Below are 25,605 nucleotides of genomic sequence, written 5' to 3'. Positions count from 1 at the left end.
TAATCCACATTTCCAAGAGTTTTAGAAACGATACCGAAAAACTTCAGTAAATAATTTTGGTAGTTTCATAAAAGAGATTACTCCTTTTCAGTTTTAGTTTCAGTTCCATTAGAAATATAAGTTATAATAGCTAAATCTGAACATTTTAAACACAGCCTTATATCTTTTTTTGGATACATTCTGCGATATATCAGTATAAACTTGTCAAGTAAGTACATTAAAGCATTTGTGTAGAAAATTATATGTGTGAGATTGCATCAGTATCTATTAATTGTGATGGTATTCCTTTATACGTGTATATTTGTCGAAATATTTATGTTTTTTTTTTCTTTCTCTTGATCCTACTCTTCTTTGGAATTCATCTGGTAAGCATTTTAGTTACATTTATAAGACAAATGGAATCAATACAAAATAGACATATCTCACTGATATCCTAGGCTTAATCCGGCTTAAAATTACTCTTTACTTTACTATATATTGGATTGATTATTTTCTTAGGATTGCTAATTACAATTCATTCCTGCCATTTGCTAGACACCTTCAAATCTAAGTCTGGTCGGTTATGTTTCAGGTACCACATTCTCTTCTTTGTCACGTCTTGTCACAAGTTCTTATAATTTCAAAAATAATAAATCAATCCTGCCATATTATTTGTAAAATATATCATGAAATGACCGTAGCTGCTTTACGCTGACCAGAGTTAATTTTTCAAACTTCATAAAAATTCGTCATTTAAGGAACTACGACACACTATCAATTTATATCGTAATATCACAAAAGCCATGGAAATTCATAATCAAAAAATTTATAAGTACAATGCGTATATTTAGTTTTGAGATTTTGTATCCAGAAAAAAATATTTTTGCTACACCAATGGCATAGTGAAATTGATTAAGCAATTCAACTCGTCATTTGAGTAACAAAACTGTCGGCCAACAGAGCATTAACACTTTAATTAGATCATTATCAATACCTTAATAGGATAATAAGAACAGCTGGAAAAATTAGCTTCAATAATTACATTTGACATACTAAATTATCCTGCTATCCATTGTTTTGAAGTTGATATTTTTATGTAATGAACAAATTTACGTACGGGATACTGTAGCTCTATGGTTTTATTTAAGAAAAAAAAAAACATGTTTTATGAGTAGCTGAATGTACTTTTTAATCGTTATGATATTAGACACCCATTGATTATTATAATATGAACTATAAATGAATATCTCTGAATTAGAATGGGCTTCTTATTTTTTCAGGTTATGCCAAACTTACAATATATTCAACATTAATCTGACAATAAGATTCCAGAAGAGAATAAACCGAATGGAAAATTTGTCGTAAAAGTGATTAGAAATGCTGAAGATATTGAGACTAAAAGATTACCTCTTGTGTTGTTATTTATCATAGAAGCAGGCTTCAGCTCTTTTTGATGGTATTATTATATCTTTAATTATCTTTATTATTCAATTGTTGGAGACAGGAATCTCCAGGTGAAGTTTTGTTAGAGATAGAAAAAAAATTTTTTTTGGTTGCCTATCTTCATTGTCTATAATTGGGAATGATGAAGTTGTACAAGATCAAAACAAGGAGGAACTTCAAATAATGGAGTAATAATATCAACGATATGAATATCACAAACATCACTTTTATCATAACGAAGATAAAATTCCGACATGCATCTAGTCTTGGTCCGTGTATTAGAGCATAAAAATATATACTGCAGTGTATTCGTACGCAAATTCTGGGTAACAGTAATTTAATATCTTGGCTCCCGGAGAATGTGCATCATCTTCTATTTTCTCCATCCTTGTGTAAGTGCAGGTTGTGGTTCTTAGGAATTCCGGGAATTAGTGGCCTGGTGTGCTTTCTTTTCGGTGGTGTGGGAATTAGAATTTCTTCTCACTCGAACTCTGTTAACTGCGGTTGGCAGGGCAAAAGAAAATTCAACTGCAGTAATTCAGTTTATTTAGACCGGGAAAGCAAAACTAAAATTGTGTGGGAAATTACATATTAATATTTTCCCGGAATTGAATCGCGATTTTTTATTTAGGTTCTCAATGTTTTAATTTAACATCTTTGGTGATAATTGAAATAAAAATAATTTTTGTAATCTCATGTTTACTTTTCGCACGTTTTCAGATGACAGCTTCATTATTGAGGACTCTACGGGAGTTATAAGAAATCTCTCTCTCTCTCTCTCTCTCTCTCTCTCTCTCTCTCTCTCTCTCTCTCTCTCTCTCTCTGTTCACTGAAGCGACCCTATAACACTGTACTTATTGGTGGGCCTGTATGCATTTATGGTATAACAACATAGAAAAACGGAAATTTAAGATAATCATGGGATCATTATCAATAGAAATTCTAATAAACGGAGAAGGGATAATTCTTCAAATGCAATTGCAGTAGCAACACACTAAATTAAATAAAGTATCCAATGAACAACCGACATGGAAAAGTGAATTGAGATTATAAATATTTGAGAGGCAAATCTCAGTTATTTATCAATGTTCATTTTAAAATAATGTATTTACTGTTAAGGGCGTGAAGACTGTCATGGAATGAGAGTACAACAAATTTTGTCTGATTTAAAAGGGAAATGGTCGGTGTGTTGACAGTACTTTGATTGATAGGTTGACCAAGATAAGGAAGGTAAGTCCGGACCAAAGAAAAGTTCCAAATTAAATGAGAGGAAAAATGGGAAGAAATATGAGAACATGACATCACTTCGTAACCCTTTTACGCATATAGAAGGGCTTCCTTTTATGAAGTAAAGAACCGTCAGTATAGGGGAAGGGTTGTGATTGTTGATGGAAAGGAAAGGATTATGATTGTAATTACATTGACTTGTTCGGTATATATGCAGGTTTCAAATAAGAGCGAGACATTTTTCAAGTTTTAAACGTTTTAATGAATAAGTAAATGTACTGTAATTACACAGTTAATTGGACGAGGAAAGGGTTTATGAATGGAGCGGGCAATATTCTTTATGATAGTGTTACTCAGTGCTGTATGAGCTAGTGAAAGAGTATTAATGCGAGTGAATTTATCTCATGTTAATGGAGGATGTCTTATAAAGTGGCTTTCCGCACATTTATGTGTTCATCTTTGGATCACATCGTATTACATAATTCAGCCAGCTTATGACTGTATATATATATATATATATATATATATATATATATATGTGTGTGTGTGTGTGTATATATATATATATATATATATATATATATATATATATATGTATGTATGTATGCGTGTTTGTGTTTGAGATATAAAGATATAACGATAAGATATATATATTTATATACTGTATATATATATATATATATATATATATATATATATATACTGTGTGTGTATTATTATTGAATAATACAATAATAACTTCTTGTCAAGTATAATGTAGATTCTGTTTTCTAGAAAGAAACTTTATGCATAAAAAACCGATCATTCTTGATGCAGACATTTATCATTTTCCTGATACATTTATTAAATGGATCAATGAAAATACATCCATGTATGTTCGCGGAAAAATGTATTGTTTAAGGAAAAATACCTCAAAGCAGGATGTATGTATTTCTGGTAGAGTATCGATTAATTGTCAACCTTGAGGTTTCAGTGATATTCCTTAAAAGAGTATGTTTAGAAAATACATGTTTTCTTTCAACAGAGTAGACAAAAACTACAACATTATAAGGGGATTGCTATAGCGCTTAATCCGACATGAATGTATAAACATGACCAACAGTGTTTTACTACATTTATTGAATCAACGTGAATAACAAGTAATGTTTCTTTCGTATCATTGAAGCCCGATCTTCTGTTGAATGAAATACTAAATAATTATAACTCTAACCACATCCTAGAGGCATAGAATCTTTTCTCTTTCATAATCAAGATAATTATAAGAGACACGTCCAAGATTAGGGTTGATTTAAATAATATTGCTAACTTTTTTTTAATCATAGAAAAGGGTTACTACCACCTTATATCCGCAGTGTCCGACTAAAGTTTCAGTAGAGAATTTCTGTTTGACTAAACATTTGGTAATTTGAGGAACGATATTGGGACGATATTGTTAATTGAATGTACACAACGGTTAATTGGATATCCTAGGAGGGACAAAATTAGGTTACAGGCTTCTCCCACAAAGTACATGATGATTTAACGCTGATAAAATGCTGTAGCTCTGTAACGAGTATCTGGAGTCAGATATTTTGGTTATTTACTTAATCTACTTCAAATATAAGTTGATCAAAGTAGCAAAAGACAGGATTCAATTCCAGATCTTTAAAATATCTTTATTTTATTTAGTTCTATATACTTATGTTAATGCCCAAAAGTTCATTGAAATCCAAAACGTAATACTATATTAATTAGAAGAATTTCTGAAAGAACTTTAATAAAGTAAGTCACTAAACTGGTTGAATTTATGATTTTTTTTTCTAGCTGAAAAGGTATTTACATTATCATTTCACTGACGTACTTTCTGCTTGAAATTGCTCTTCAGAAGAATGCCTGGTGTTATTGCAAGGGTGAACAGCGTTTTGGGTGAAATCCACCATGTAATTCACTTGTCAATGACTTATGAATATGCATATGCAATTTTCGGCCACCTTCTTCGAATGGTTACGGTTTTCATTAAACGAGCCTCTAATCTTGAAGTCTGTGTTGCAAGTCCCTTCGAGGATGTAATGTCTCTCGGGAATGCGCCTCGTGTTGCCAGCCCCTTTAGGAAAGTAATGTCGCTCAGTAATTGCTTTCATCTCGGAACTTGAGTGAAAAAGAATATTTTCTCATTTGATAACACCAGACAGGAAACGAGATCTGCGGCATTTAATTAGAACCAATATTTTATATATATATATATATATATATATATATATATATATATATATATATATATATATGTATGTATGTATGTATATATATGTATATATATATTTATATATATAGCCTTATGCGTCATCAGCATACTCTAGGTCAACTAATTTCATATTATTAATCCAGTCCAATTCTTCTCCGCCATCCCAACTGTTCTATGCATTACAAAATCCATGAGAAGGATAAAGAATGATCATAACACATTCCCATGAAATAATCCAGTGTTCATTGGAAATTCATTTGATAGGACTCTACTAACATTAACTTTGCACTTTCTATGCTCATGACCAGACTTAATCAAATTTACATATTCAAGCAGAACTCCATAATAACGCAGGACTCTCCACCAAATTAGCCGGTACACACTATCAAAGGCTTTTTCTTATTCCACAAATTCTATTCCACACATTGCTGTACAACATGTCTTGAACAACTTCTACTTTTTTCATAATCTTGCTTTCTCATCTCTCAGATTTTCATCAATCTTTCTCTCTAGTCTCTTTAGAATAACCCTACTATACATTGGCCTGACAACTAACGGAAGTGTGATGAAGAAAAACAGAGATGATGAGAACGGAATATGCAATGGAAGATGAAATATCATTGGAAGGAGAAAGGATTAATAGGTAGAATAATTTAAATAGTAAGGAACTGTGGTCTCAAATTCAGGTTCTTTAGAAATGAAGTTTAATGAGATTAACATAAAAAGCAAATCAGACAATGGTTAGGTTAAGTAAAATTTTGAACTCAAATCGCCTGAAATTACATATAAAAATCAGACTATACATCAGTTTGGTGAGATCGGTGTTACTCTATGGACGTGAGTCATGGTATGACAATGAAACAATCTCCAACAGATTTAGTAGATTTAAGAACTAAATCCTCAGAAGGATATTGGGAGTTAATGGCCGGACAGGACTAGAAATGGAACTATAAGAGAGACTACTCGAGTGCCATATGTGGATGAGATCATGATGAGGGGTAGATGGAGATGGTTTTGGCATGCTCTTCGCTTTCCTCAAGAGAGATAACTTTACTAAGCTTTAAACTGGGCTGTACAAGGCTAACCTGGTTTAGGACGATGAAGCGTGAAGTATGAGGTGATGAACGAAGTATTGATTTAAAAGCTCACGATAGAAGACTGACGAAATCTGAGGCCCTTTCCGTCAATAGGCGTACGAGGAGATTTATATATAATGTATGTATACATATATATATATATATATATATATATATATATATATATATATATATATAGATATATATACATATATATATACATATATATATATATATATATATATATATATATATATATATATATCTTCAGATTATTGAACTTTTACTGCTATCCTTTTATCGATGTGACTCATCCAACAGGAACAGTTTTAGACATATAAAATAGGGCTTAACGATGTTTCATGTATACATGTATATTTCTTCTCAGGTTATTGAGACCCAAGATGATCTGTTGCCAGTAATTCCTTTAATGTTTTGTAGTCTATGGTTTAGAATTCATAATAATCACCACCCTCCCCTGCAAAAAAAGAAAATAGTAATGTTCCTTTCAACAGTCACTAATGGAATCAAATGTAAGATCTTGCTGGCAAAATGAATGATGAGTGATGCATTCCATTCTTCACAAACCATAAACAGTCAAGTCTCGGGGACTTGACTAATCACGTGCATAAAGGTTGGTACCTGTTGTGGCGGGTATATTCGTCTCGAAGTAGATGATGTATTAGATATGAGGGAACCAGGTTGTGATGTGGTTGGAATATATCAGCGCACACACAGGACCGTTAATGTCACAGGTTTCTGTTGGAGGTTGAGACCAAAAACCTATCCATTAAAGTTTACCAGTCGTGAGATGTTTATTGCTGGAACCTGGTGTCGGATGCCTTTGACGAGTTTTGAAGAAATCACATTATAAAAAAGGTTGTTAGTTCTTCCTTAGCACATTTTTTATGATTTGCCATTACTTTATTTTTTTATTTTTTTATTTTAGTAAATTGGCAGTGCAGTCTTCAAAGTAAATGAGTGAATATATTAGAGCCGAACAGAAATTAATTGGTTTCTCAAGAATATATTTTGAATTTTAGCTGTTGTATATTTCATGATGGAGTTATTAGCTAGTTATATTGATGCAGAGAAAATGTTTTATACAAATCCCCATATTTCAAGTGATGTTAAGCTTAAGGAAGGTTATCGGAGTAAAGGTAAAGGTTTTAGTGCCAGTATCATCAGAATAAATGCTCATCAGAGCGTCAGCCGGGTAAGCCCAACCCCATCTTTGGTGCCCAACCACAGCAGTATCCTCCCCAGTAAACAGCTGAAACTCACGGTCCCAGGCATGCTACCATGCGAATGCTAGGAGAACGCATTACCACTTACCCGTTTTTTCCACAAAGAAATGAATAGGAATAAATATTGTTAATTTTCATAAATATCGAAAAGGTAGTGAAGGTTCTTTTTTAGATCAATAAAGAAAGATAAAAAAAAATTCTTTAAACCTTTAAACTAATTTAGTAAGAACTGCATGTAACAGTGCCTATGATAAGCTAGTATTCGTGCAATAAAAGTCCTAATATGAAAAGTAATTAAAAAAAATTATCTAATCTCTTTTACAGTTTTCAAATCAATGAATCTATCCATTATGAATATGAGTTCTGTGGTTAATGATAATCAATATTTTTCCGAATAAAAATTCTTTCGTTTTGCAGTAACTATAAAAAAATAAGAAGGTTCTTTTGTTCTAAGTTCCATGGGTTTGCGTCATTAACCCTGTACTTTTCAGAATTATTCAGCAAAATGTTTATTGTACTTTTATCCAGAATACTCTTTCGCTTAAAGGCATTAAGGTCAATGTAGCAATGCAATGACGTAGTAGAGCGCCAGGTAACTGATTGCGAAAGCCATCATGAAATCCCTATCATTTATTTTCTTGAATATGATTTGCAAATTCATTGGCGTCAGTTAGGGTAAAAACAGTTTCATTTCAATTTATGCAAATGTCAAGTTCAAAGGAAATGGGAGAGTGATTTCCATATATTATGATTTGAATTTTTCATCTCGCTGTCTCCTTTCAACCCTTACTGCATAAGGTATGCTGGGAAATGTATAGCATTATTCACGGAAATATCAGGAGAGCGTTTGATTAAACTTGATATGAATATTTTATGTGATATACACAATTTCGATTACTGTATGTAAACGAACGAAAATATCTGGATAAAGTGTAAGTTTAAGTTCGATCAATCTCATTTTTTTTAACATAATCGTTTATTTCATTTTGCAAATGAACATGTAGAAATAATTTTAGTAAGCTGCTAATTAATTTACCAGAATACTTTAAAGTCAAGAATGTTAAATAGTAATGCTTTAATATTTGAATACTAAAAAATGCAAGAATTTTATAAATGTTATTACGTAAACATTCTAGCATAGATGTATTTTCCTAGTAAAATATTTGTGTTAATATTGTACTACATTCATCGAGGTTCATGGTATTAGTGATCATCTCTCTCTCTCTCTCTCTCTCTCTCTCTCTCTCTCTCTCTCTCTCTCTCTCTCTACAATATAACAAAAAGGAAATATAATAAATGATGCAATTCTATAGTAACAAACTATTGTGCTTAGACTAAACTTTTCCTACCACAAATAGCCAAAGTTGATTAAGGACTTTATGCAACCCACCCACCACCTGTTATGTTTTATAGTGAAACTTTGCAAAGAAAATGCGTAACTCTAGTCAAACCCAATATATAATATACAGTACTTGGCTTATTGAATACTATAACGTCCCATATGTATCGAAAACAAACTGACACAAAAGTATATTAATTAACCCTTATCACCTTTTTTTTTCTTTCCCGGCGTTTCGAGGCTTGTGATATGATTTTAATTTTGGAGAAATTGACATTGAGCCACATATCAAAGAAAGGTAGTATTTTGTAAAATTTAAACTTTTTTATTTTATTTTCTTTTATTAGAGCTACCTACTTATTCCAAAATAACTGTCTGAGAAACTTAAATGTTTCGCAGTGCCATTATCAGATAGATTCTTTAGAAGACAAAGGGAAGCAGAAAATGTAAATCATCTGCTGTATAGTGAAAATTAAGTGACCATGGAAATATGGATATGAAGAACTTCAAGAATGTTTTGAATCAAAGAATAAACTCTACTGTATTGAAAGGAAATATTGTATTTTGTTCCCGTTACAAATGCAAATTTGAAAAGAATTTACTGGTTAACTGTGCATGAAGGTTTGCAGTGTGGGAAACTTAAATTACTCAAGTTTATGGCTGGTTATTCTTGACTTAATAACTGTTTGACAAATTATTGGGAAGCTTTGCACTTTGATACTATTCACTCCGGTTTTTTTTTCATCTTCTTTTTGATATATCAATCTCTATTGTGTAGATTTATTAAAATTAACTGTTTCAAATTTGAATTATTACATGACCTATATATGCATATATTTCGTAATGGACTGTTATAATCATAACAAACCATTTTTTTCTTTTTACTTTTCTTTATCAATCAAAATGTTCAGCGAACAAACTGGACATACTTTACCTAATTTTCAAAGAAAATATTTACGGAAAATGGAGAGAGAGAGAGCCTTACCTTATTGCCTTATTCTCTGTTTGGGTTCCCCCAGGCCCCTCAGTGCGAGGCACCTCGTATATCCACCAGATAGTTGCTTATGCATCTTCCGGTGTATTTTGCATCTTCCAGTCTTGGATGGTCTGGGATGCATCTTAGGTATTTATCGAGCTTATTCTTAAACACATCTACGCTCACTCCTGATATGTTTCTTAGATGAGCTGGCAGCGCATTAAATAGTCGCTGCATTATCGATGCTGGTGCGTAGTGGATTAATGTCCTGTGTGCCTTCCTAAGTTTTCCTGTTATAGTTTTGTGCACTATTAATCTACCTCGGCTTGCTCTCTCTGATATTTTTAGCTCCATGATGTTTTCAGTAGTTCCTTCGATTTGTTTCCATGCTTGTATTATCATGTAGCGTTCTCTTCTCCTTTCTAGACTGTTCTAGCAGTAAAGGACCTTTGTACACTCTCTATTTGTGCAATATCTTTTTGGTAGTGTGGGTACCATATCACATTGCAATACTCAAGTGTACTACGTACATAAGTTTTGTACAGCATAATCATGTGTTCAGCTTTTCTTGTTTTAAAGTGTGTGAATAGCATTCCCATTTTTGCTTTACATTTAGCCAAGTGTTGCTTTTTGGGTCGTTGCATAACATATTCCTCCTTAACATTACACCAAGGTCTTTAATTGCGTCTTTGTTTGTGATTGTCTCGTTATTAGGTCCCCTGTATGCATATACCATTCTTTCTCCGTTTCCATAATTTATTAATTCGAGCTTATCGGAGTTAAATACCATCCTATTTATCTCCGCCCATTCATATATTTTGTTTAGATCTCTTTGTAATGAGTTCCTATCTTCATCACAAGTAATTTCTCTACTTATTCTTGTGTCATTGGCGAAACTTCTCACTACAGAGTCTTTAACATTACAGTCTACTGTAAGTCTGAGATCATAATATCAAACAGCAGTGCACCTAATACCGTACCCTGTGGCACGCCAGATATTACCTGAGATTCATCTGATTTCTCGTCATTTGCAACCACTATCTGTTTTCTGTTTTGTAGAAATTCTTTTATCCATTTTCCTATCTTTCCCTTAATATTATGCTTTCTCATTTTTTTTCTCTAATATATTATGGTCTACCTTGTCAAAGTCTTTTGCAAAATCTAGATATACCACATCTGTGTCTTTTTCCTTTATCATATTTTTGTATATGTTTTCATAGTGTGCTATCAGTTGGGTTTGTGTACTTTTTCCGGGCACAAAACCGTGTTGACCTACATTAAACAAATTATTTTTAACCAAATGATTCATTATTTTCTTTTTTATTACCCTTTCATACACTTTCATAATATATGATGTTAGACTAACTGGTCTATAATTGCTTGCGTCTAGTCTTGATCCACTTTTGAAAATAGGGGTTATATATGCTAATCTATGTTTAACATATATCTCGCTCATATCTACACTTTGTCTTAGCAGTATTGCAAGCGGCTTCGCGATAGTGTGTGCAGTTTTTTTTTTTTTTAACAAAATCGCAGGAACTCCATATGGCCCGGCCGCTGATCCATTTTTTATTTCGCTTATAGCCTGCACAATATCTGCTTCATTAATATCAATATCCGTTAGATATTTACTATTTTCTTCTCTCATTTCTGTTTCATTGTTCTCATCCACAATTCTTGGCGTGAATTCACTCTTATATTTTTATGCTAATATGTTGCATATTTCCTTTTTTTTATTCGTTAACCGTCCTTCAATTCTTAGAGGGCCTATTTCTAATCTCCCTTTATTCATCTTTGGGTTTTTTTTTTCTTGATATTTTGAAGTGTCCTTTCTTCTAAGTCCCTTTTTTTTCATTTTCTTTCGATTGTATAATCTTTTTTTCCGCATTTTCTATCTCACTTTTTATTTCAATCATTTTCCATACATTTTTTTCTTTTGCAAGATTTTTCTTCCACTTTCTAATTTTCTGAAATAAGATCCTTCTGTGTCTTGGTATGCATGTCTGATTTTTATTTTTTTTTTTTTGGTACATAGTTTTCAACAATTTTCTCCAGTATTTTGTATAATATATCCGTATTTACATGCATTTTATCACTTACTAATACATTTTTCCAATCTTCTTTCAATTCTTCATTTATTTCTGACCATTTTATATTCTTACCATAGAAATTTTTTCCATACCCTTCCCATCGTTTTGTGCTTTGTTTTTCTCTGCGTTCACTTGCTTTGGAATGGACTATTAATTCTATGAAATTGTGGTCTGAAATTGCCGTGTTATACACTATCATTTCTTTAACATAATTCACCTCATTCACAAATGCCAAATCTAGGACATTGTCCTTTCTTGTTGGAATGTGGTTTATTTGTTGCATATTATGTTTTAATAGCATATCTTGAAGCTTTTCAAACTGTCTCTTATCTTCTGCGCTATTATTACTCTCTTTTTTATATGCATATATACAGCCACTTTCTTCTATCCGTTCTTTCCAATGCACGAAAGGAAAGTTAAAATTTCCGGATAGGAGTATATTCCAGTCTTTATGGTTTCTACATATATCATCTATTTTTTTTCTGTTATGTCAAACTCCTTAGTATTTGGGGGTCTGTAGACTACAATATTCACTAATTTTTCATATTGAAATTCTACCGCAATCAATTTACGTTCTGTTTTGCTGTATTTTTCACAGACTTTTCCTTGATTTATGTCTCTTCCATATATTGCGGTCCCCACTTGATTCCTATTTGTTCTGTCTGATCTATATGTTTGGAAACCCTTTATCTGGTCATCATTGCCAGTCTCTTAGGAATAACATGTTTCTCTTATATTTAACATATCTATTTTTTCAATTTGGGTTAGTTCTTCTAAGAACTATTTTCCTTTTAGAGTTACTTGTGACTAAACCCTGTGCATTCATCACTATTATGGATTGTGTTTCATCCCCATTATTTAATATTGGTAATAATATGGATTCTTCCATGCTTCCTTCCTGTTCTGATATGATGTTCTTTTCTTCATTTCCAGGAAATCTGCCATTAAAAAATCCAACTTTTCTATTATATTTGCTCTTTCGCCTTCATATTTATTTTTGTGTGTATACCTGCAATTATCCCCATATCTGCACCAACCCCTGGCATTATAGATGCATTCTTTGTAGTTGGGCTCTAATTGTGCATATTTGGGTTGAAAGGCGGTCATATCTTTTGTGCATAGCGCGGTATATACTCGGCTTGCTTTTTTGTTTAATTTTTGCTTTCATTTTTCTTTTCTGTTTGCTGAGTTTTCTGACTTTCATTTATGGTTGCAGGATGCATATGTCGACATTTTTTGTTGAATTTGCATCCATATCTTTCTTTCAGGTTTTTGCATATTTTTTCGATGGAGATCTCTGCATTCGTCTCCATATCCGTCTAAATACGCACACTTACCATATATTTTATAATTGTGGCATATCTTTGGATGCTTGTAGTAGCATCTTTTGCCAAATCTGCAATTCCCTTTTTTTCAGTGAATTACAGACTATATCTTTCTTTTCTTTTCTTTATTGTTCTTGCTCTTCCCTAAAAGTATGTAGGTCCGGGTAGAGTCTCTTGGGTCTATTATTTGTTTCCATAGGATATTCTATTTCTACGTAAGTATGTTGTTGAATTGCATCATATATTGTATCAATGATTTCATCTACATCCTTACACATATTCTGTTCATTTTTCTCTTCTTCTTTTTTCTTCTTCTTCTTCTTCTTCTTCTTCTTCTTCTTCTTCTTCTTCAACTAATTGCAGATTCAGTCTAGACTTAATTATATTTTCTATCCATATTAAGCATGTTGAGCAGAATACCTTTGTGTCTTGAGAGAGAGAGAGAGAGAGAGAGAGAGAGAGAGAGAGAGAGAGAGAGAGAGAGACCTTGTTACACTGACATCTGTGAATGAGGGGAGGGGTGAACAGGAAGAAAGCTACCAGGCGAAGCCTTTCAATATTAGCTAGGGAAGAGGAAGACGTGATCCGGCTCGAAATGACTGATGGGTACAGATCAAAGGAGAAGTCCGTCTTCGTTGCTTCGTTATTTCTGCAATAAACTTGCACAGTATTCCATCAGCAATACTGCAAGAGTAATTCAGCCTCTTACAAAACTCATAAATTCTTTATACTCTCAATAGAAGAAATATTTGTCCCCTCCCCCATCATACGAACAGAATAATACAATGCAAGAAAGGAAAGCATAGGACAGGGCGAACTATCCATTGGCACACTTGTGTGTATACACAAACACGTCAAGTGTAATATATTATGCCATGTTTCTTTACATATATATATATATATATATATATATATATATATATATATATATATATATGTGTGTGTGTGTGTGTGTGTGTGTGTATGTATGTATATATACACACGTTCAAAATAACTTTTTAGTGGCGTTCAGTGTTTGAAGTAAATTGACGGATTTATTACATATGGCAGCTTCAGGCTTACTTTATTCTCATATTTCATAAAGTACTTATAGAATGGATTTTTTATGCCTATAGAATATAAGGGCCATTGTTTGCAAAATGAGAAGCCATTGTGAATTCGACCTGAGGGTTTCCCGTGTTCACTATAAATGAATTAATGCGTTTAAATAAAATCAATACCCGTTCCTCTGTAGGTATACTTTTCCTGCAGAGTTTATAGTTACCTTAATGTATCAATAAACATAAAGATATATAGCTCTTTTGCATGTTTTTGGCTATCTATCCGAAATGATACGTAAGGAATTTATTGAAGCTACGTTGCCGGTAGTGTATTTCGTGAAACAAAGAATTGAAAAGGATACGTTTAGTGCTTTCAAACAATGAAGTGAATGATTTCAACAGACTGCACAACCTTTGTTTCAATAAAGTCGAGTTTGATCGCTCACATTGCACTGCAAGGATTCCTCTGTATCGAGCAATACTCCTGTAATGGAGCGTAATGATACGACATAACCTTCAGCCATCCTTCCCTTTCAGGATGAGGTGTGTGGGATTGGCACTAAATGATAGGTGTGCTCTGTGTTCATCGAAAGATACCCTTTTATTTTCATTTCGCCCTATTAAAGAGCTTTGCTGCCAGTTAAAGAAGTTTTTTTTTCTTACGGAAAATACTTTAGTATTCCTGTTTGAAAAGATATTTGATTTAATGGCTATTATTAGTACCATTTTTATTATTAATATTATTAATATTACTATTTTGTAATGAATAGAACAGTTGGGGATGGTGGAGAAGAATTGGTTTCTATTGGTAATAGGAAATTTGCTAACTTTGAGTATGCTAATGACGCTGTTCTAATTAGCAGAACACCACGAGATTTGCAATGCTTGCCTAGCAGAATGAATGAAAAATCATTTGAATGAGGAAGAACCTTTTGAATATTTAAGAGACATGATAAATGATACAGGGTCTTTAGCATTGGAATTCAGTGGAAGATTGAAAAAAAAAAAAATTAGACAATGGCTAGGTTTAGTAAAATTTCGAAATCAAATCGCCTGAGATTACAAACAGAATTCAGGCTATTATTATTATTATTATTATTATTATTATTATTATTATTATTATTATTATTATTATTATTATTATTACTTGCTAAGCTGCAACCCTAGATGGAAAAGCAGATTGCTATAAGGCCAGGGGCTCCTGCTGGGAAAATAACCCTGTGAGGAAAGGAAAAAAGAAAAAAAATAGAATATTTTAAGAACGGTAATAACATCAAGATAAATATCTCCTATTTAAAATATGAAAAAACAAAATAGTGTGCCCAAGTGTACCCTCAAGCAAGAGAACTCTACCCCAAGACAATTAAGTGAGATCGGTGTTGCAATATGGACATGAGTCGTGGTATGTCAACAGATTTTGTAAATTTGAGAATAAAGCCCTCAGAAACATCATGAGGGTTAAATGGTAAGGCAGGATAAAAAATGAAACCATAAGAGAGATTACTTGAGTGTCATATGTGGATGAGATCATGGTGAGGGGTAGATGGAGATGGTTTGGGCATGCTCTTCGCACTCCCAAATAGTGTTTAGTTCACCAAACTTTTAACTTGGTGCCACAAGGCACTAGAAGAGTTGGAAGACCCAGGTCTACGTGGCTGTGGACTATAAAGCATGAAGTAGGATATGATGAAGGGAGGAGTGTTGATTTAAAAGCTCAAGATGGAGACGACTAGTGAAATCTAACCGAGGCCCTTAGCGTCCATAGGCATAGGATATATATATATATATATATATATATATATATATATATATATATATATATATATATACATATATATATATATATTTGTATACACACACACGCAATAACGTTTGCACGCACACTCTCACACTCAGGTTCAACTCTTCCCACCCCCTCTCCCTTTAAAGGTTTTAAAGGTCGCTCATGAATGGCCGAGGCAAGGGACAGTGACATTGCCATAGCAAGTAGGACAATGCCCTAGAGACTGACCATATATTATATGATCAGCGCCCAAGCCTCCTCTCCACCCAAGCTAGGACCAGGGAGGGCCAGGCAGTGGCTGCTGACGACTCAGTAGATAGACCTATAGGCTCCCCCAAACCCCCCAACCTTAGCTCACAAGTATGGTAAGGTTGCAGACACTAATGACACTGACGAGTCTGAGCGGGACTCGAACCCCTGACTGGCAAACACCAGGCAGAGACGTTACCAATCAGGCCACAACAACCCTTTCCTAACTACAACAATAGCATTTGTGGTTTCCAAGTGTACATCTTGGGGTATCTCCTCTCAAGAGTGTATGACTAATACTACTTCCATTGGACGGGGACATACCGATTCTGACAATACCGCTCAACGTGACCGGAGAGATTATATACACACACATATGTGTATATATATATATATATATATATATATATATATATATATATATATATATATATATACTGTTTATAGAACATTTGAAATATAGCAACACACTTGATTTTTCTTATATACGGCAGATATGCGTTCACACAAGTATGCTTTCATTTTATTGTTTGTGAACATATTCTCAAAGATTCCACTATATGCATTAAACTGCAGCTGCTACCATATCCCTATTATTCAGATCCAAAGACAAACTTATTCAAGATTCTTGCTTCCCTTCCCATCCATTCAGTCCCGGATTCCAGTTATTCCGTAAACACTTCTGAAGATGAATGCGACTCAAACTTCGATACCTAGACTTCTTGAATCTGTATTGAAAGTGAGAACTTTGGCAACTTCCTTATATTTACAAACGTGTTTGGAAGCAAGTATATATTTGAAGCTAACTTCGCAAGATTATACTGCGCATCTAGATTTCTTAAAACTCGGGGTGTTCGTTTTCTCTCTCTCGAGGGGTGGGGGGGGATACAAACGCATTCACTAATAAAAAGAAAATCACAAAAAAACTGTATCAGGTATGGAACTAGTCTGAAATTTTTGGCGTTTATTTCCTCATTTGTGAAACAAATAAAGAAATTTTTAGACATTATCATTTAGTTGGCATTTAAGTTATCTTTTTCTCGCGTTATTATATATTTTACATGTGAAGAAAAGTAAGGATGTGACTGAAGTGTCCCTTACTTTGTATTGGCAGCATTCAACCGTAAGTTTAGCCTTATTATAAAAATTTAACCCTAATAATTATAGTCCCATTAGAGCGAACTTCATAGAGCGATTGAATGAAAAGAGCTTTGTTCAGAGGAGTAGAAAATAGACTTACAATATACCTTGTAAATTGACGGGGAATTATTGATTTGTATGCTCGTTGCCGTTGAAAGCTCTTCAACAAAGAAAAGATGAAGTAGAAACCTTCAAAAAATTAACTTGTTGCGGCTCTATTGAATAGGGGTGTACCATCAAAGCATTATATCAGGATGTGAATTTGGAGAATATCCCAGTAACGCGATGAACAAAAATATACCTGGAAAATACGTGCAGGTGGAAATTATAGTTTTTTGTATCTCTTCTATGAACTCTGATGATTTTGCTCATTGAGTCGGAGAAAATCAACCTGAGAATTTTGGTCTCATTGATAGATTCCCGAAATAAAAATATGTTAACTCTTTATAAAGATGTGTAAACTTCTGTTTGGAACTTTACTATGGAGCATCGACGGCTAATGCAGAAAATGTAAGATATAAAACGAGAAGTCGCTCAAATGCAATCCAAGTCCCTGAGAAAGAATATTATTTTCAAATAAAATTTCTTGCTGAGTTTATCGACTTTCTCCCTGTAATTATACTTGTCCATAGCTGATGTAATAAGTAGCAGCTTGCGCTCTAAATGTAAATCTTTGCTTTCAATAAAATTACGAAGTAGTAAGAGTTTTCAGTTGTGAAAATACAGAAGATGAAAGAAATAGTACTATTCTAAATATTTGGCAATCAAAGAATTTTTTTACGAAATATCTTTAAATGATTGGCTCTATCAAATGAATACAGAAAACCCACAGTTGAAATACACAACTGTGGGTTTTCTGTATTTATTTGATAGAGCCAATCATTTAAAGTTATTTTGTAAAAAATTTCAAATCAAGACTGACATAGGCGAACACATGAATAGCACATTCCACAGTGACAGCATTACCACGTTGGAATAGAATCCCTTTTCTAAAGAATAGAGGCCATTACGGAAAGTTTTTCGCTGAAAGATGATAGATCACAAAGAGTTGTTGTTGATGGGCACCGTAGTGAGTATAAGAATGTGATATCTGGTGCTCCTCAGGGTAGTGTTCTTGGCCCATTACTTTTCATACTGTGTACCTTTGATATGGGGTTTAGCCTAGAAAACAAACAGGCTCGTAGCTTATGCAGATGATGCTACTCTCTCTGTATGAATTCCATCTCCTGAGTGTATATCTGAGGTTGATGAATCCCATAATAGAGATCTAGATAAAAATAGTATATGGTGCAAATTATGGAGCATGAAGTTTGAACCCTAACAAAACTCAAAAGTATGTTTGTAAGTAGGTCGAGGACAATGGGTCCTCAACATCTAGATCTCAGCATTGATCATGTTTTCTTAACTCTTTAGGGCTTTTAAAACTTTAGTTGTGATTCTTGATAGCAAAGTCACTTTCGAGAAACACATCAAGAAAGTCTTTGAAAATTTTCGGTGCTCAATCTATTCTGAAGTGTTTTACTTCTTTAATTTTGCCTTGTTTCGAGTATTGTTCTCCTGTCTGGTCTTCAACTGCTGATTCCCATCCTTATTTGTTGGACAAGGACATACAATCTATTAAAATTCTTATTCCTTTTCCAAATATTAATCTCTGTCACCAGCGTATCATTAGATCGTTATGCTTGTTGCATAAGATATTTCATGATTCTGACCATCCTTTGTATTCAGATCTTCCCAGACAGTACAATCCGGTTTGTAATACTAGGTATGCAGTTAATTCTAATAATCATGCCATCTTCATCATAATTTTCAGTACTGCACAGTATTCTAGAAGTTTTATTCAAGCTGTTACCAAATTGTAGTTGAATCAATAGAACTTCAAAAGTTCAAACTTGCAGTAAATGTTTTTTTTTATTCTGAACAGGCTGATATAAGTCTCTGTTTATAGGTTATTTATGAAAGATCTATTTCAATGTTGTTATTGTTTTAGAATATTTTTATATCAATTGTTCATTACTTCTCTTGTAGTTTATTATTCCCTTATTACCTTTCCTCACTGTTTTTTTTCCATGTTGGAGCCATTAGGCTTACAGCATCTTGTTTTTCCAACTAGGATTGTAGTTTGATAATAATAATAATAATAATAATAATAATAATAATAATAATAATAATAATAATAATAATAATAAACTAGAGAACATTAGAATTACTGAAGCAATTCTCAGAAAGAACTTCACACAGAATTTGCCGATAATTTGCTCTTAAGGATATCGAAACAATAGAAAGATTGGAAATAGTATATTATTGATTATAGGCCTACAAAGTAACCAGCCTTTTACTATCTAGGTTACCTTGGAGGGCTACCTAACCCTTACTTGGCTTGGATGAAATCTTGTGTGAAATCGGGCTGGATAGCACCGTAGATTTGGTATTTTTCAAAAAATAGTCTTGTGACTTTGAGGTCAAGCTCAAGGTCATTCATATTGCACAGTTTATGTTGTATCATTACCCTCTATATTTTCACCAACTTGGTTCAAATCGGCCAAGTATTTTCGGATTTAGCATTTAAGACTATGTGGCAGCCATTTTTTATCTCATGGAACGGTTCTTGAGAACTCGAGGAGCAATCGTTGTTAATGATTTTTGTTCACCTGCAGGATTTTCATGATTTATACTACTCCCATATGGGCCATACCGCTGCCGAAGTTTGAAAGCAAACGCTTTAAAATTAGGTGAGTTATTAGCGATCAGAGACTGGAGAAGAATAATAATAAGAATATAAGTAATAACAATAGAACTTCACTTGTGTGGAGTTCTAATAATAACGGGGACCATAGTAAGTATTGGAATGTGATATCTGGCGTATCTTTGGGGTAGTGTTTTTGGCCCATTACATTAATCATACTATATACACATGAGATGGGATTTGGCATAGAAAACAAGCTCGTTGCATAAGCAGATGATGCTACTCTCCCTTTGAATCAATTTCATCTCGTGGATGTAGATTTATGGTTACTGAATCTATTAATAGAGATCTAGCTAAAATTAGTGCATGGTGTAGATTATGGGGCATGAGGTTGAACCTTAACAAAACTCAACATTGATAATATATCTTTAACTCTTTATGACTTTTAGAATTTTAGCTGTGATTCTTGATAGCAAATTTACTTTTAAGAAACACATTAGGTCTCTCTTCTTCAGTTGCACAAAAACTAGCCTATTGAGAAAGTCTTTTATTAATTTCGGAGAACGATGTATTCTGAAGATTTTAATTCTTTCCTTTTTTCATTGGTTTGAATATTGTTCTGATATTCAGCCGCTGAATCTCATCTTGATTTGTTGGACAGGAACTTACGGTCTATCATTTTTTTTTATTCCTGATCTAGATATTGATCTCTGGCATAATAGTTCAGTTAATTTAGTTGCTTATGCATATTGCATATGATTTGTCATTATTCTGACCATCCTTTGCATTCAGATCTTCCCAGACAGTACAATACTGCTCGTAATACTAGGTATGTATAGCCATGCCGTCTTCATCATAAGGCTCAATACTACATAGGATTTTAGAAGTCTTATTCCAGCTATGACCAAATTGTGGAAATAATCTTCCTAATTAGGTAGTTGAATTGGTAGAACTTCAAGTTCGAACGTCCGGCGAATATTTTTATGTTGAACAGGCTGACATAAATCTTTTTATAATGAATATATGAAAGATCTATGTTAATGTTGCTATTGTTCTGAAAATATTTTGTTATTCACTACTTTTCTTGTATAATTATTTCCTCATTTCCTTTACTCAATGGGCTATTTTTCTCTGTTGGAGCCCTTGGACTTATAGCATTCCCGCTTTTCCAACGCCTGTTGGTTGTAGCTTAGCTGGTAACAATAATATTAATAATAAATTACGTTGGATAGGGATGCTCTTGAGGATTCTTTGATAACAATCTCTCTCTCTCTCTCTCTCTCTCTCTCTCTCTCTCTCTCTCTCTCTCTCTCTCTCTCTCTCTCTCTCTCTCTCTCTCTCTCTCTCTCGCAAAATTACTAATTTTTATTTCATTTACATCTGTTTAATTGAAATATATCCGCTGTTCATATCATTATGAATCGACATTGTTATTTATGTGTTATACATAGAGTGAAGATTTTAATTTTGTTCGGTTTCACTTCGAAATTCTAGCAAAATACATCTGGTTGTCCGTTACGTTTTTTTATAACAATTTGCGATAATCTTAGAGAGCCGATTATGGAGCTTTTGTATCGCATTAAGATAAAAGATTCCAAAGTTTAAGAGAGCACTACATAATATTTTATTTGAAAATATGAACAGTAAAAAGGTGACTATCACTGTAATTAATAATAAGTAAAAACATATTTCAAGGACGAATTCAGTCATATTAGTCCAGCCGTTTTCAGTAAAAATCGTTCAAATTTGGTTAAAAGCCCAAAATTTTGTACAAAGTTAGCTTGATATGTACCTTTTGAAATGTGATAGAGACCCATTTGATATCTTTCCAATATGGCCGTTTTTTTTTCAAGATGGCCGCCAAAAATCTGGAAAATGCTGCTATTTGAAGGTTTTTCATTGTATAGTCACAATTTTGGAGTCTAAACCTACATTTTCAAGGATGTTCTAAACATTAAAAGCAAATGTAAGCACATCAGACAAATATTTAAGGAGCAAATGGCCTTTTTGTTACAGAAATTGCCTACAAAAATATTAAACCGGCTGTAATCATATTTGTTCTGTAATTCAACGCAAAGTAAAGAATGTATTTGAATGTCAAACATAAGTACAGTGTTTTATTAACTCAATATGAGGAGTTTTATATTAACTTAATCCCAAAATAGGTCTTATCCTTGTAACCATCAATTGCTAGTACAGTACTGAAATGACTAATTCAAGTACACAGTCCAATCACACACGGTCATAATCCCCCCCCCCCCAGCATTTGCATAGAGCCGTACATGCTAGTTGTGCTTTCACACACTTGCAACTTCCTCTGCAGCCTTTGACACATCAACATTTCAGGAATTCCATACAGGAAACTGATGCTTGAGGCCGATCTGACCAATGGGGTTCCCGTGCATTCCTAGGTCCTTTCATCCAACCCCATTCAACAGGTGAAGGTAACACGGGATTGGGGAGAAGTGACTGGCCCTAAACATGACCCGCTTGATAAGATGCTCTTCTGACATGCTGGTAGAGAGCAGCAGAAGTTGGTGGTATGAGATCAATAGACCTGCCTTTCCTGGTGAAGAGATCTTTTCTCGCTTCATCAGCTGATGTGGCTATGCTTTTTTTGTCATAAAGCAGAATAACAAATCGCTCAAGATTTGCCATGTGCTGGTCAATTCTCTCCAGTGTTGGTACATTCTCAAGGTCTGCAAACACCTCAGTTACACTTTCACATATTAGCCACGTCTCCCAAGAAGATTTCTTCCCCTTACCAGCAAAGGAGGATGTGTTGTCACACCCGCTGAAGGCATGAAACATAGGCAGAGCTCGACATTTTGGACCTAGAGAACCAGCTATGTTGTGTACAGGGATATATTTGAAGTTTACCCCAACCCCAAAGCTGATCCACAGTTCATGTGCATGAATTGGAAGACACAATGCTATAGCTAACACTACTACATCATTGTCCACAGTTCTGATCATGATCCTCTCACAACCATGTTGAACAGCATCTTCTGCATGGAGAAGAAGCTTTGTGTCTGCTTCCTCATGGGAGCACGGAGATATTTGATCAATACTGTTCCTGTGGGGGTTGTAAAGGACCAATTCTCCTTTTTTGGACATAATTTGCTTGCCCTCTGGACAGCTGACAGTAGTACATTGATCCGCTAGAAAACTGGAGAGCTCGGCTTTGTTTGCATCACACCGCAAGAAAGCCTTCCAGTTGCCAGGAACAGGAGTGTTAGCCTTTACGTTTCTGTGGTCCCCCTCTCCTCTGAGACTCCTAGTAGTCGCCTTCAGACTGTCTTGTAAGTACTGATCAAAGATAATATCAACTATTTTTGCTTGCTGGCTCCAGTTGACGCTTTACATGTGGTACAAATACCAGGTCACCATACTCTTAAAATTTTCTTGATGCACCTGGGTTAAGCATATTAACAATGGCAACCCCCATGTAGAAGAACTGCATCAGTATCAGGCTTGTCCTTGATTGTGGTACTATGCTGTGTAAGGGATGGGAGAAGATCAGCTTTGGTCCCATGTCAAAGTTTCCCACCCTGTGACAATGATGGTGGACTGGACTGATTCTCATGGCGGAAAAACTCATCAATATCCCCATCTCTCACTTGGCAAGACACATCCAGTTTAGAGAAAAGAGAACAGTCTTGTTTCAATGATGCTATTTGTTGCTTCTCCAATGACACTTTACGGGTAGGCTGCCTGCTGAATAGAGAAAATTTGTTCCTTTTGATAGGGTCTGTCTGACTTTTGGTTCTGTCTTCTAGCCATTCCTTCACAAAATCACTATATTGTTCATTTCCCACCCTTTTGATATGCCTTACGGTTTCTATAATCTCTTTGTCTACAACATCCTGGGAGCCTAATACAAGAAGATCAGATGAATCTTCCATGAATGGATTTCCCATGTCTTCTAATGTATCACACAAGAATTTGACTTGCTTTCTGTATGTTGTCTGTACCCCCTGTTGAGCTTCATGGTGTCTTTGGTCTGAATGCTTTTCCGCCTGTCCCCGGAGTCCTTCCACCACAGTTTCAAACTCATTCACAACTCTTGACACTTCTGGCCCAGCCACCATCCATCTTTGGAGTTGTGCACTGTTTTCATTTAGGCCCACAGCACCACCATCTCCTTTAACCTGTTTGTTGTTCTGTTCGTGAGCTTTGTCTAATGGGATGTCTGAAAATGAGTGTTGTGTTTTGTGAACAACAAACTTTCCCACTGAGAATTCAGCAGCAACCTCAAGATGCATCAAATCTAGGGAAGCCATATCTCTAATATGCACTGCAACCCAACGAGCATAATTTTGTTGGTCAAGTGAAAAGATCCATGGGGCCAGCTTTGTGAGTGCAGCCTTGTACAGATTAAAGTTGCCTTGTCACAGTGATTGGAGGAACACCATCAAAGCTAGTTCTAGGTTAAGTGTGATGGACCAGATGTTAAACATAGGGACTGCAGTTTCCATTTTCACTCTCCATTGCTCAAAGCTTATAGGATCTGTGGTGTGGTCTTCTGTTTGGTGACGCATGTAGGCTCTATCCATGAGAATGTACAAGCTCCCTGCGGTCACCTGGTGGGCATGCCTTGTTCCCATTAAATGTGCAGCCTTCAGGAAGGAATCTGCAGTACCTTGTGAGGCTATCTCTGCCTGCACAAGGGTGTTGGTCCATCCAGTTCCTTCCAGCCAGTCTCCAAGAACTTTGAGAAAGGCCAGCTCAATGTGTAAGCCACCAAACATCACTACAACTTGGTTCTCACCGTGAATGTTGGGGTATTGCCATTGGAGTTGTTTGGCAATAGCATACAGTGGCTGATCACAGGCAACTACAGGGATCTGACCAGGATTCAGAAAATCTACATTCTTCACAACTTTCATAGTATGGGCAATCATGGCACTTGACTTAGCCTCCTCATAGCAGTGAGAGCAATGAGCTGATGTCGGAAGGAGCAGGCTGTTCTGTGTGGATCTGTTCAGCATGGTATGCAGCCCAGGATGTCTTTAGGCCTGTTGATGACTCCGCTTTAATCTCTTCTTTCACATGTTTCCATCACCTGCAAAAGGATTGTATAACAAATAAAATGGTTGTCACTGTAGAATTGTAACTAGACACATAGATAATACAACATTGCCATTAAAATTGCAAAAGCTTAACATGTACATACCTATATTCTGATTCCAGGGCAGCTTCATGTGGTTCATCCCTTTAGACAGTGGTGTCCTTGCAGGAATGGCTAGATCCGTCTTAGGCAGAACAACAGGTTGGATAGTGGTATATGATTCCGGCAAGGGGGCTAGTTTGTTGCTCTTAATGACAGTGTCACTTGGCAGCTCTGTTCGCTCCTGTCCTTCATTTCCAATTCTCGGATGCTGGAACAGGGATATACCAGTACCATACAGGGAGCCCTTGGCAGTGGATGAGGAAGGATTATGGTCAATATTATCTACAGCGTTTGTTGTGAATACTTGGTGCCGTAACTTTGATGGGCACACAACCCCATCCATCATGAAGAGTGCACATGCCTTGTTGCCTAGTTCAGTGGACAGAGAGAGAACACGGTCATAGGATACTGATAGGCCAAGGTCATGCATTTTATCTGAGACCCTTTTACTTGGTTTCAGTATGCAGAAGTAGCCCGGTGAGTATAGAGTGAACTAAAACAGTAGGGCAGTTAATGAACTGCATACATTATGACAACACTGCATACATTATGACAACATACTTATAGAAGTTTTTGTGGTTAATGATTTCATTTATAAAATACTAATGTAG

General features: G+C 34.7%; 1 protein-coding gene across 1 annotated transcript in view; it reads right to left on the bottom strand.

Moving 5' to 3' along the window:
- LOC137646716 (uncharacterized) overlaps window positions 1–25,337 on the bottom strand; it is a 52,940-nt gene extending 27,603 nt beyond the window's left edge. The window contains exons 1-4 of the mRNA XM_068379823.1: window positions 24,998–25,337; window positions 23,875–24,118; window positions 22,774–22,897; window positions 13,198–13,276 (exon numbers count right to left, since the gene is read on the bottom strand). Coding sequence (XP_068235924.1) covers window positions 13,198–13,276; window positions 22,774–22,897; window positions 23,875–24,118; window positions 24,998–25,337 — 787 coding nt within the window. The remainder of the gene's footprint in view (window positions 1–13,197; window positions 13,277–22,773; window positions 22,898–23,874; window positions 24,119–24,997) is intronic.
- Window positions 25,338–25,605: the final 268 nt, after the last annotated feature.

The sequence above is a fragment of the Palaemon carinicauda genome, chromosome 9, assembly GCF_036898095.1.
Source record: "Palaemon carinicauda isolate YSFRI2023 chromosome 9, ASM3689809v2, whole genome shotgun sequence".
In the NCBI taxonomy this organism is placed as follows: Eukaryota; Metazoa; Arthropoda; class Malacostraca; order Decapoda; family Palaemonidae; genus Palaemon; species Palaemon carinicauda.
This window is presented reverse-complemented; position numbering and strand designations above follow the sequence as displayed.